The 12,878-nt window shown below is 44.7% G+C and overlaps 1 protein-coding gene across 1 annotated transcript in view; it reads left to right on the forward strand.

The window, feature by feature from the left end:
* RABEP1 (rabaptin, RAB GTPase binding effector protein 1) overlaps positions 1-12,878 on the forward strand; it is an 88,631-nt gene that overhangs the window by 62,493 nt on the left and 13,260 nt on the right. Inside the window, exons 9-13 of the mRNA XM_060259504.1 lie at positions 1,106-1,570; positions 3,240-3,344; positions 6,485-6,601; positions 7,366-7,464; positions 11,367-11,507. Of these exons, the coding sequence (XP_060115487.1) occupies positions 1,106-1,570; positions 3,240-3,344; positions 6,485-6,601; positions 7,366-7,464; positions 11,367-11,507 (927 nt within the window). The remainder of the gene's footprint in view (positions 1-1,105; positions 1,571-3,239; positions 3,345-6,484; positions 6,602-7,365; positions 7,465-11,366; positions 11,508-12,878) is intronic.

Genomic DNA, 12,878 nt, shown 5'->3' on the forward strand with positions numbered 1-12,878 from the left:
TCAGTCTATGGATGGTGCCCTTCCTACAAAAGTGGAAGCAAGCCTAGAGACTTGGTAACTGGGAAGGTGATTCAGAGTAACTTTTATCGGCATTCCTTTCCAGTGTACAAACCAAATTCTGCAGGTGTATGTTAAAAAAAAGAAAGAGCTTGTTCATGTGATCTAGGTAGGAGTGCCAAAGCGTAGCTCCTGATTTTCAGAATGGCAGCCTTGGGGAAAACATTTTGTGTAGCATTGATGGATGAAGTGCAGGTTAATCTGAGAGACTGACTTGCTCAAAGTCAGCCAGTAAGCTTTCATGGTAGAGTAGGGATTTGAACTTAAGCCTCCCCATCCTTAGCCCAGAACTCTGCCTGCTGCATCACCCTGGTTGTCACATCTTCCAAATTCCCACTTCCTGTTGTGGAGAAGCCTTTTTCTTAGGATGTTTGCCAGGTGGTGCAGGTATGTTTGAAGTGAAACAGGTTGGAGCAGCTTGCAGCTTACTTGTTGCTGAACAATTATGCTGCTATGGCTGAATAATGAGTGAAGCAGGCACCTGACCCATCCACAGGGGACTTCCTAGGTAGTGAGCATCTGGGCAAAAGCCTACTGCATGGAAAGGCACTAGATTTCCATCTCCAGGGGGAACAAAAGGGAGAGATGACTTGGCATTAGACCAAACACTTTAATAGCAGCCTCTGAAATACCTTTGCCCCAATCTGTCATTGATTTGTGACAGCATATCCTTCTCTAAAAGTTTACGAGGTGGTTTTCATTCGTTTAATTTGTTCGTGCCCTGCCTTTTCCTGAAGCGGGAGCCCACAGTGGCTTATGTTGTTCTCTCCTCCAATTTATCTTCACAACAATTCTACGATTGTTGGTTAGGCGGAGAAAGTGTGAGTGGCCCAGGGTCATCCAATGAGCTTCCATGGCACAAATGGAGATTCGAACCTGAGTCTCCCAGATACTAGTCCGACACTCTTAACCTCTATACCACACTGGCTCTTTAGAGCTGCTGATGAAGTGGTCGAACTTTGGTGCGATTCTGTATCCAGAGCAACTTTTTCTGTCCACAGCTTATGTGTCACCTGAGAACGTTTTTATTTTTGTCTTTAAATTGAAGGAGCATGTAAATAGCACTCACGGCTCAGTTCACTCGCTCGACACAGACGTGCTGCTGTCCTCAGGAGAATCTCTCAAGTCAGACAACGACATGTTTAAAGAAGGGCTCCGAAGGGCACAGTCAACGGACAGCTTGGGGTTGTCGGGGTCCTTACAGTCCAAAACTCTAGGCTACAACAACAAAGCCAAATCCGCTGGGAACCTTGACGAATCCGACTTTGGGCCTCTGGTTGGAGCGGACTCCATGTCTGAGAACTTTGACACGGCTTCCCTTGGTTCTTTGCAAATGCCCAGCGGGTTTATGTTAACCAAAGACCAGGAAAAAGCAATTAAAGCGATGACGCCGGAGCAGGAAGAGACTGCCTCCCTTCTCTCCAGCATTACGCAAAGTGTAGAAAGCGCTTACGTCTCACCTAGTGGTTACCGCTTAGTTAGTGAAACGGAATGGAATCTCCTTCAGAAAGAGGTGAGCTTTTGCATCTCCTGCCTTCATCCCACTCAAGGATTGCTGCTGCGGAGAAAGATGTTGTGGGAATTGCCAAAAGGGGCTATGCTGGTGCCACTTTATAGTGTCTCAAGGTAGAGAGCACACGGGTATAAGTAGGCATATAAATACTGAACACTCCTTGAGGGTTTTACTAATACATATATTAAAGCAATTTTTATACTAAACAATTCAACAATATTCACTAGTATTTTAAAAAAAATTCAGTGCATTCTACAGAATGATGTACATTGTTCTCTCTTTGCTTGCTGGGCTACTCAGAGTCCAATAATTCCCAAATAGATATGACTGTTCCCAAAACAGGTGGTGAGCTGCCTGAAGGATTGACTCTGAAAAGAGGATGGAAGCAATGGTCCATTTGCTGCCACACCTGTTTTGGGAGCAGTCATATCTATTTGGGAATTATTGGACTTTGAGTAGCCCTGCAAGCAAAGAGAGAACACTGTACATCATTCTGTAGAATGGACTGAAATTTTTTTTTAAATGCTACTGAATATTGTTGAATTTATTAGGGTTTGTAGAATCCTTCGGGCTCAAGTGCCGTGTTCTACTGGAGAAAGTTTTTCTTCCAGACATTTCGTTCTCAGCTGCGGAGAACATCCTCAGTGGCGTTGCAGCCGGAGCAGGCGTTCTGACCTTCTTGGCTGCTGTGCATTGATTGAGGCAAGGGCTGCTGGAGAGCTGCTATTTCTAGGCTGGAGGGGGTGTGGTGAGAGGGCAATTGGTTTGTAAATGTACCCATTGTTTGGTGGGGCTTCCTGGAAGGGTGGTGATAAGGAAACTGGCTGTTGAATTGTTTAGTAAAAAAATTGCTTTAATATATGTATTAGTAAAACCCCCACGGAGTGTTCAATATTTAGGTGCCACTTTAAAAGCTTGATGCTTTGTAGTTTCAGTGTCTGTCTCTCTCGAGAGCAGAGAGGTTCAAACTGTTCATTGTTGGCCTTTCTGTTGTTCCTTTGCTGAAGAAGCAAACTTTCCCCCATCTGCTCTGAACTCACCACACTGAAATCCAAGTGGATTTGCATTATAAAATACACAGGGGCAAGTAATTCAATTCCACAAACTTAGGTTGTTCACATTAACCCTTCACTGTCAGAGGAAGTCCTCCCACATGCTCAGACACTTTGCCCTACCCAGAATTCCCAACCTGAAGGCCAAGCCAGATGAGATACTGGAAGTTCCAGGATGGATCTTTCAACTTCATTTAAAATATGTCTATCAGGCATGTGGGGGACTCTCTTCGGATTGGGATCATGGTGCCAAATTGGTGGTGTTAGCCTCCTCTTCCAAAGCATACACAGTTTTTCCATCCTGAAATGACCCTATTGGAGACAAACGTGCAGGTGCTTGTATCAGTACCTGTATATTTTGCTTATGAGGCAAATACTGGTTCCCAAGATGTTCCAGGTGGGGGGAAAACAGTGTGGGGAGTAGGGCTTTAAGTGCCTCCATCCAAACTGAGCTCTCACATACCCTATAATTGAATTTTGAAAGAAATAACTAGAGCACCATTTATGGAACTCTCAGGTCTAATGAAGTTTGACCCTCTCTTCCTGCAGTTATGGCCACATTGCTTCATAGAGTTCTGCAATTTCTCTGGGCAGGTAATGGCTTTTTTGTTCTCTAGGTGCAAAATGCAGGGAACAAGCTGGGGAGGCGCTGTGACATGTGCTCTAATTACGAGAAGCAATTGCAAGGAATCCAGATTCAGGAGGCTGAAATGAGGGATCAGGTGAGTACTGATGGGGCCTTCTTTTTTTTGCAGAAAATTCCCTGGATTTAAAGTTGATATATATGAGAAGTATTTATGGCTCAGCCATAAATACTAGATTGTGGAATAGATGAGGCCTCCAAACTGACCAGCCTCCAAACTAATAAAAAAATACAGTGAAGTGAAACCTAATACTTATATTTGGAGAGGGCTATGTTGCAGGTTGCAGTTCTTGAATATGAAAGGGAAGAAAGCAATCGAAACCTTTATGTAATATATACTGCATAGGGATTAGGTAGCTGAAAGGCACAATCCAAACCCTCTCTGACCTCCGGCAGTCCTAAATTCTCCCACCCTTAAGCATCTTGAATGTAAATACAGGCTACTTCTGGTGGAGCTCTTGCTCCATCCACCCTCCCCCTCACCCCCACCAGTGGTTTTAAATTGGGCTTCCTTTTTGTTGTACAGCTGCCCACCTTCTGGCTTTCCCCCTGCTTGGCTGCATGGATTTCTAAACCTACTTTGACATGATCTTTCCTACAGAGAGTGCAAGATGTAAAAGTGAGGATTTCCATACCTCCTAGTCCATAAATGGCTGTGTCCCCCACCCTGCTCCCACATGCCCACCATTCCTCATTACACTAGTGGACTTTTTGTCATCCCGCCCCCCAGTAATTGATATATCTCTATCTTATCCTAACAGTATTCCTTACTGGTGGTTTTTAAAAATGGCAAAAAGCCTGCCAGAAGCATGGATGGAGGATGGGAGGGTGGAATGGCAGACACAAGGGGAAAGCATGGAAAAACACCCATGCAACAGTTCCATTGCTGCTCTGATTGCCTTTCCATTTTTGGCAGCCAGGAGACCAAAATAGGGAAGGGGGCATAGTTGAAAGCACTTGAGCCACCTTATCTCCCATACAATCAGCCAGTTTTCTTTTCTAACTGAGAGTGGCCTTTTCTGACAGCTGGTTTGGTGTAGTGGTTGAGCATCAGACTCTAACCTGGAGAACTAGGTTTGATTCCCCACTCCTCTACCTGCAGCCAACCGGGTGACTTTGGGTCAGCCCCAGTTCTCTCAGAAGCAGTTCTCAAGAGAACTCTCTCAGCCCCACCTACCTTACAGGGTGTCTGCTGTGGGGAGAGGAAGGGAAGGAGATTGTAAACTGTTCTGAGACTCCAAGTGAAGGGCAACGGGTATAAATCCAACTCTCCTCCGTTCCTTTACACCATGGGGGAAGGGGGTTAACAAGCTCTTGCAGGCAAGAACCAGTAGAGGAATCCCACATTGATGGCAGTTCAGCCGTTGTGCAGTTTGAAATGTGGCACTTAACTACCCAGTTTATTTGAAAGGAAGAGGACCCTGAATGTAAGACAACACCCTTGGATATTAAACGCACATATCCCCCCCCCCCCAATTTTTTTTTACTGGGCATAATGGCAGCATACTTGGAAAAATATTCTAGTCCTGCATTGGAGTAAATACTGCATGTGTTGCTGTATAAGATGCTACAGAACAGAGAGATAGATGTTTTAACGAAGCTGCCTGTTCCTTCTCTTCTGTGCATTGGGGCTGTCAGAGTGTTTGCTATTGTGACATTGTCCCCTCCGTTAGTCTGACACACCGTGGAGAGACTTCTTTATAACTGTAAATTTTGCTGTCAGGATACTTGCAATAAAGCCTCTGTTTGCACTGAACGGTTTAGATCTGCCTAACGATACACAAGTGAACCATGATTCCGCTGGTAGCCTCAGCCCATAATGTTGATTTATTTTATGATCTCACTGTTTAAATATTTGGTCAGCTGGTGGCCAAAGGAGACATGACTGGTGTGTGTGTGTGTGGTGTGGGAATACCTAAATGTACTCTTACTCCAGTCTACGCATCCATGTTAAAAAGAGATATGGATACATATTCTTTAAAAACAATGGTGTTCACAAGCAAAGAGGACTCAATCCTGCTGTTCTTTGATGTTTTCGGCATTCTTTCCAGTATTGGGAGTCAGGCTGGTAGAAAACTCTTCAAAGCAACAGGGTTTGGCTCCCCTTTTCTTCAATTCCCCACCACCCACTTCATGAACAAAGGGAAGCCTGTATCCAAATAAGGTGAGGACTATTCTGGCCTAGGTTGTTTTCAGAAGGTGACAGCTCAGGGTGCTGAAGTCCAGCTGAACTTGCCCATCCCTTCCCTGCCCAAGAGAGGAAGGCATTCTTGCATGCTCCTGGTGCCTGTTGGACTGGGAGTAGCACTGAATACATCAAAGAACAGCAGGATGGCAGGATTTAGTCCCCTTTGCTTGTGAACAGCATTGTTTTTAAAGAATATGTCTCCGTTTCTCTTTTTAACATGAATGTGTAGTCCGATGTTTGAGTACGTTTAGATATTCCCACACCACACACACACACCAGTCATGTGATCCACTTGACGGAGCATTTGCTCTTTCTTTTATGTATCTGTCTGGGTTTTCAGAAAATCAGTAATTGACATATCACTGTAACATTTCGCACCATAATTACTGGCTTTTTTAAAAGCCTGGGAAAAAATTCATCTGGTGTGGAGGGACTGGGGGTCTGAGGCAAAGAAAGTGTGGGTAAACTACCATGCGGGCCCTGCATTGTCTTCCTGAATGCCTGTGCAGTTGGAGCAACAATGGAAGGGAGTGCAGGGAAACACTTCCCATGTGGGAGCAGCTGAAAACACATTTCAACCTACCAGTAGTAGACAACCTCAATGCTGGAATGTAGTTTCTGCATTCATAACTCTTCTAGTTAAATGCTTGAGGTTAAAGACCTATCTCACAATAGACCAAGAAGAGCTGGAGTTCAAACCTGCATAAGGTTGTTAAATGTGGAGCCACTGATGCTGAGGTGCTCCCCCGCCCCCATACCTGAAATAACTGCGGATTCTGTCCTTCGTCCAGCTTTGAGTACAGAGAATCAGACACTGGCGGTATTGGGGAAGGTGGTCTTCTCCAGAGGTCATTGGCTTCAGCCAAACCTCCCTTAAAACCTCTCAAGTGTAATCTAATCATTAATTCATGATGTTTGTGTAGGCTGAACTCTGCATTCCGGATGCTTTCATAGCTTTCGAGTTGAGGGGAAAATATCATCCTCTTAGCAGAAAGGATATTTATGTTGCGTTCTCATCCTTAACCACTTAGGTAAAGAAGCTTCAGATGATGCTGAGACAGGCCAATGACCAGCTAGAAAAAACAATGCGGGAGAAGCAGGAGCTGGAGGAACGCATGAAGCAGAGCACTGAGGAATCGGAAAGTCAGGTACAGAAAACCTGCCGGGAAGGAAACCCTTTATTTGAGAGTGATGGTTGGCCACAATAATGTCATAGGCTTGAACTCTTGGTTTTGTGTGTAGTGGAACCCAGTGAGACAGCAAAACCTATATAGTTTTTAAACCATACTTTGGCTCTTGGGGAATTTGGATCCGTCTGCTGTAGAACTCCTGCATGGCTGTAGACGTTTTGAGCAACTTCTCCACTCTTAACAGATTCTCATTGCAGAGCACCCGGCCAACGTCTGAAGAATCCAAGAGCTCTCTGAAATAACAGCTTGAAAACCAGCATGATAAAAATTTCATAGAAAGCATAGCTTCCTAGATAGAATGAGAAGGCTTTGCTTCCCATGGTCTGTTAGTGGGCCTCCAGTGTAACTGGTTGGCCGTTGTATGAAACAGGCTGATGGAAAAGATGGGCCGCCGGTCTGGTTCCGCAGAGCTCTTCTTATGTTATGTTCTAATAGGTGACTACAGCTGTCGTCAGCTGGTGCTGAAGAACTTTAGTTTAAGCCTCAACTGCAGTCAAAATCAGTGTTCATTATCAGTGTCTGGTCCACAATAGCTGATAGAAAAGAGATCTCCATTTCTGTGCAAGCTGGATAGAGGAAGGTGGTTCATGAGACATAAAATGACAGTTTGATTTCAATAAATACAGAGTTGCTTTCTCTTAAAGTTGTGTTTTAATAAGAAATTTAAATCCATTTTTTAAATGAATCTAATTTGCATGTTTGTTTGTTTTCCCCTTTGATAGATCTCTTCACTTATCGTAAGAGCTCAGGAGTCCGAGACTTTACTTGGTGAACTACAGCAGGCGTTTTCTCAGGTGAAGAGAGATGTCCAGGACCAAATGGTAATGAGATGCTTTTAAAAATACATATATTTCATTGATACCATTACTTCATTCATATAACAGCCTCTGAGTCCATTGGCACCTTTTAAGACCAACAAGAGTTTATTCAAGGTATGAACTGTCATGTGCAGGTACACTTCTTCAGATACATTGAAATGGAAGTGAACATATGCATATGTTAACATATACATACTGCTGTCTTCCTACCCACCCAAGTGAAGGCATTCACTCCCCCCCCCCACCTCAAGGGGAGCTGATCTCTGCCATCTGGAGAGCAGTTGTAATTCTGAATGATCTCCAGCCCTCACCTGGAGATTGGCAACAGTGCTTTCCCTGGAGGAAATGGCTGATTTGGAAGATTGAGTCTATGGCATTGTACATGTCCGAGGTCCCACCCCTCCTCAAACCCTCTCCTCTCCAATCTCCAGGAATTTCCTAACCTGGAGTTGGCAACTGCTAAGTCACACTGGCTGTCATAGGAGGCTGCTGCTGAATAGGAGCAAGCAGCCAGGCCTAGTTAAGTCATGCCAGGTGGTTTCAAGTCACCCAGAGGGTTCTGCCAGGCCTAGGGTAGCCAACCTCCAGGTGGGCGTAAAGATCTCCTGGGATCACAACTGAACTCCAGACAACAGATTTCTCTCCCCCTGGAGAAAATAACTGCTTTGGAGGGTGGACTCTATGGCATTATATTCAGCTGAGGGCTTTCCCTTTACTGCCTAGCAACAGCCTCTGGCTAGCAGCTTCTCCAGTGGCCCAATCCTCATCTGTCCTGGGGCAGGCTGAGAGAGGGAGTGAGGGACAGGAAAGAGGCAGCTGCTATGGCCTCTGAGGAAACACTTCATGAAGCTGCCGTAGAGCAGCAGCCCTTTCTGAGGTCAGTTGATGGAGAGGACACAGAGAAGCATTGGAGATGTGTGTGTCTCTGAGGTAAGACTTTTTTGGAGGTTTGTTCAGTGTTCCCAGGTTTGCAGTAGGCAGGGGACAGGGGAGTCAGCCAATTGGAACCCACAGGTGGTGACTGATGCATGATGGCCCAATGGTTTATGGAGCGCAGGCATAAACCAGTGGGAGAGCTCTGTTTGGCCAGTACTACAGTTTTATTATTATAATGTCTGTCTGTCTATCTTTCATCTGTGAATGTTAACTTTGTGTCTGTGTGTGTGTGTGTATCACACACACACACAAGATTGATAGATAGATTAGATTATATAGACAAATAGATAGATGAACTGTTAATTTCCATTTCAGTGTATCTCAGGAAGCATGCGTTTACACAAAAGCTCATATCTTGAATAAACTCTTGCTGGTGTTAAAGGTGCTATTTGGCTCAACATTTGTTCTTCTTCGGACCGACACAGCTGCCCACCTGGATCTATATATGAATTTTGTTATTTATCCATTTAGCCTTCACTTAGAGGAGCAGTTATTCCAAGCTAGTACTGTAGAAGTACATCCTTAACTGTGTGTGGTAGAACACTAAGGGGGTTATAGTTAAGTGAGCTGGTTGTGCATCTATTCCCTTGTTCCCTCTCTTGGGCCAATGGGAGGTGGAGCTGGTGAAGCACAAGTTTATTTCTTTGGAAGGGAAGCAGCCAAGCATCCTAAGGGAAGGAGAAGGGAGGATGCTTGGCTGCTTGAGAGCCAGTTTGGTGCAGTGGTTAAGTATGCGGACTCTTATCTGGGAGAACTGGGTTTGATTCCCCACTTCTCCACCTGCAACTGCTGGAATGGCCTTGGGTCAGCCATAGCTCTTGTAGGAGTTGTCCTTGAAAGGAGAGCTGCTGTAAGAGCTCTCTCAGCCCCATCTACCTCACAGGGTGTCTGTTGTGGGGAGGAAAGGTAAAGGAGATTGTAACCGCTCTGAGATTCGGAGTATAGGGTGGGATATAAATAAATATGTTCTTCTTCCCCCTGTATGTATGTTTGTTAAAAGAAAAGAGGAGGCAGAAGCTGGACTCTGTTATTGCCTTTCATACAGAGTACAGTGAGAAGAGAGGTTGTTCAGTCATGGGCTGAAGATGCCAGATTTGTGGTGGAAACTCAAGATGATACATTTTGTGCCTTAAGGCTCTTGCGATGTCTGTGGAAGTGCTGGAGGCGAAAACTGTTTGTAGGGAGCGTAGAGTGGCTGCTCTGGGACAGCTTCATCTTATCTGAAGTGGAACAAACCAGTGGTCAAGACCCCATCTAGGATTTTATGTCCAGATTTCCTTCCATGCCCTTCAAACACTAGTGGACCCTGAATACTCCCCCAGCCTCATTTGGTTTTGGCCATGACTGAGACAGTTTATAGGAGCCTAAATAGCCTCTGGATCATGTTTGCCAGCTTTTTAACCCTATAGATGTGTTTTCCAAATGTTGTATGTCTAACATAAACCCAAAGGAAAAACTGTATTCTGTTTTCTTTCTCCCTCACACCTTCTACACGCTGCCTTCCCAGGACTATTCACTTTTGAGTTCCTTTGCATTATGTTGTCAGATTATCTTGGAATTATTCCAGTAGGAGTCATTAAATTGTGTTTTCTGCAGTAGATTTTTTTTAAAAAAATTACTGTCTAACTAGCTAAAGCTATAAAAAGGCAAAGTTATTTGAAGAAGCGGAGACATCCAACCTCGAAACACCCAAGTTCTTTCTCCTGTTTGCCAAGTGAACCACAGATATCCTTCATTCTGCATCTTCAGGTCAAATGCTGCCTGTTAAATTGGGGACATTCGTGTTGCAGATCTTTCTGGTCTAGTAAGTTAAGGCTATTGTTTTCCTTTTACTCAATGGGCTGCTGTATCAGCCACAGCTGTTGCTTGGTAAACATGATCTGGATGCATTTATTTCTGCTCTGATCATCTCTAAACTGGACTACTGCAACATGCTGTATGTGGGAGCTCTTTGAAGGCTGTATGGAAACTTCAGGCAGCATGATGGCTGAATGGCACCAGTCACTGTGATCTCATCTCACCTGGTGCCCACTCACTTCCGAATACAATTTCAAGTGTCGGTTTTTTGGCTTTTAAAACCCAGTCTAGTCTATGACCAGGGTACTTAAAAGCCCACACAAGCCGGCCCACCAGTTCAAATAAGTATCTAAAGTCCCTTGGACGTCCAATGAGCAAACATCAAAGATGTAACTTTCACTACAGCAACTGCTCTTCTGTAAAATTCCCCCTCCACAGCAACTCAGCTGGCACATCTAAGTTTATATACTGGGAGAAAGCTTCTTTTGTTTGTACAGGTCTTTGGTTACATTTGAAGGTAAAGGTAGTCACCAGTCATTTTTGACTCTGGGATGATGTTGCATCATGACGTTTTAATGGCAGACTTTTTACAGGGTGTTTTGTCATTGCCTTCCCCAGTCATTTACACTTCCCCCCCCCCCCCCAGCAAGCTGTATACTCATTTTACCCACCTCGGAAGGATGGAAGACTGAGTCAACCTCAAGCTGGCTACCTGAACCCAGCTTCCACCGGGATCAACTCAGGTTGTGAGCAGAGAGCTTGGACTGCCGTACTGCAGCTTTACCACTCTGCATCACAGGGCTGCTAAGTGTAATTGCTTGGTTACATTTAGTTTATTTTTATTGGTTGTGGATTTTGCGGGGGCTCATTGGGTATGCTGTTGGTCGTTTGTCAAGAGTGTGTTTTGGGGTATACACTTTAAAACCAATAATTGCCTTGCCGTCATGCCTGAACAGTGCTTGAAATGAATTTCTTATAGTTCTTAATCTGGATCATGGAAGCCCTCACAAAGTGGTACACATGTTGTGCATGTTGACCCCATCCCCTGTGAAGTTCACATGGCAAACGCTCTATCCTATGCAAATTTCCAAAATGTTAAGAATGAGACATGACCGGATCTGAGGCAGTACATTCAGAACTGTAGTTCTTACATCTTTGTTTCTTCCCCGGAGGCGGTCCTGATGCAGTCGAGGGAGCGTGTCTCTGAGGAGTTGGTGAGGCTCCAGAAAGACAACGAAAGCCTTCAAGGGAAACATCGCCTGCATATCTCTTTGCAACAGGCCGAAGACTTCACTCCCCCGGAATCCAGCGAGGTAGGGTTTTTCCTTCTACACTGAGCTAAGTTTCTAGGTGTGAGTAACTGGAAGAAGTCCTTGACAAGAACGGTCAGTTCAGTGCACCTGCCACACAGCTTTGTCATTCTCAATAAAAACATGCATGCTTGTTTAAAGCCTGCACACGTGTGTATGGGCAACCGCTCAAGAATACTAATTTGTATCCCAGTTGTTGAGAAAAGCAGATTGTTAGGCAATACAACCCCCATCTGAATCTCAGTCCGTTTTCCCATCTGCCCTTTGTTTGGGGCATGTTTAGAATAATTCACCCAGATGTGTTTGCTTCCTTTTAATCAGCTTATCTTTCTCTCTGAATCTGGGTTGTGACTGGATGCGCTTCTTCTACCCATTCAGTACAGACTTTTTAGGCAAAGAAAACACTCCACTCCACTCTGATGGCTGTGATAATGGACCCGCTGAAAGAGGAAACAAGTTTAGAAGATGTAGATTTGTGTGAACTCTGTGATACATGTTTGCTTGATCTCAGTTGTTTTATTTAAGCTCTGTTTTGGCACTGCAAAAAGTCTGATTTATATGTTTCCCATATGCTACCAGGGTTAGGAGTGATCCGCTCTCTAGGGCAGCAGTCCCCAACCTTTTTGGCACCAGGGGCTAGTTTTGTGGAAGACAATTATTCCACGGATTGGGGGTGGGGGTGATGGTTTTGGGATGATACAATTGTGCACTTTATTTTGGTGTGGTGGTTAAGTGTGCAGACTCTTTATCTGGGAGAACCAGGTTTGATTCCCCACTCCTCCACTTACAGCTGCTGGAATGGCCTGGGGTCAGCCATAGGTCTCATAAGAGTTGTTCTTGAAAGGGCAGCTTCTGGGAGAGCTCTCTCAGCCCCACCTACCTCATAGGGTGTTTATTGTTGGGGAGGAAGGTAAAGGAGATTGTGAGCCAATCAGATTTTGAGTGGAGGGCAGGATATAAATCCAATGTCATTGTCGTCTTATTATTACTACATTGTAATATATCATGAAATAATTATATAACTCACGGCCCGGTTGCTAACAGGTCACGGACCGGTACTGGTCCATGGACCGGGGGTTGCGGATCCCTACTTTAGTGGACTGGGAGTAAAGACTTGGTGGGAAGAAAAAAATGTCTAATTTCATATTTTTGCTTCAGACGTGCCTCCTTGAAGGGTAGTCATTCAACCATCTCACGCTTCTTCCTTTTCTTTGGTGATTCCACATGACTAGTCAGTTACAGAGGTGTGTGAGAGGCTGTTCTTCAGTACAAACTGTGTTGTAGCAGTAGCCCAAATTAATTATCTAGCAGCTTAACTTCTTGTTGTTGAAAACTGAGGCTTGTAGAAAAACGGCTCTGAAGTTACTGACTGTT

Source organism: Heteronotia binoei, chromosome 18 (genome assembly GCF_032191835.1).
Source record: "Heteronotia binoei isolate CCM8104 ecotype False Entrance Well chromosome 18, APGP_CSIRO_Hbin_v1, whole genome shotgun sequence".
In the NCBI taxonomy this organism is placed as follows: Eukaryota; Metazoa; Chordata; class Lepidosauria; order Squamata; family Gekkonidae; genus Heteronotia; species Heteronotia binoei.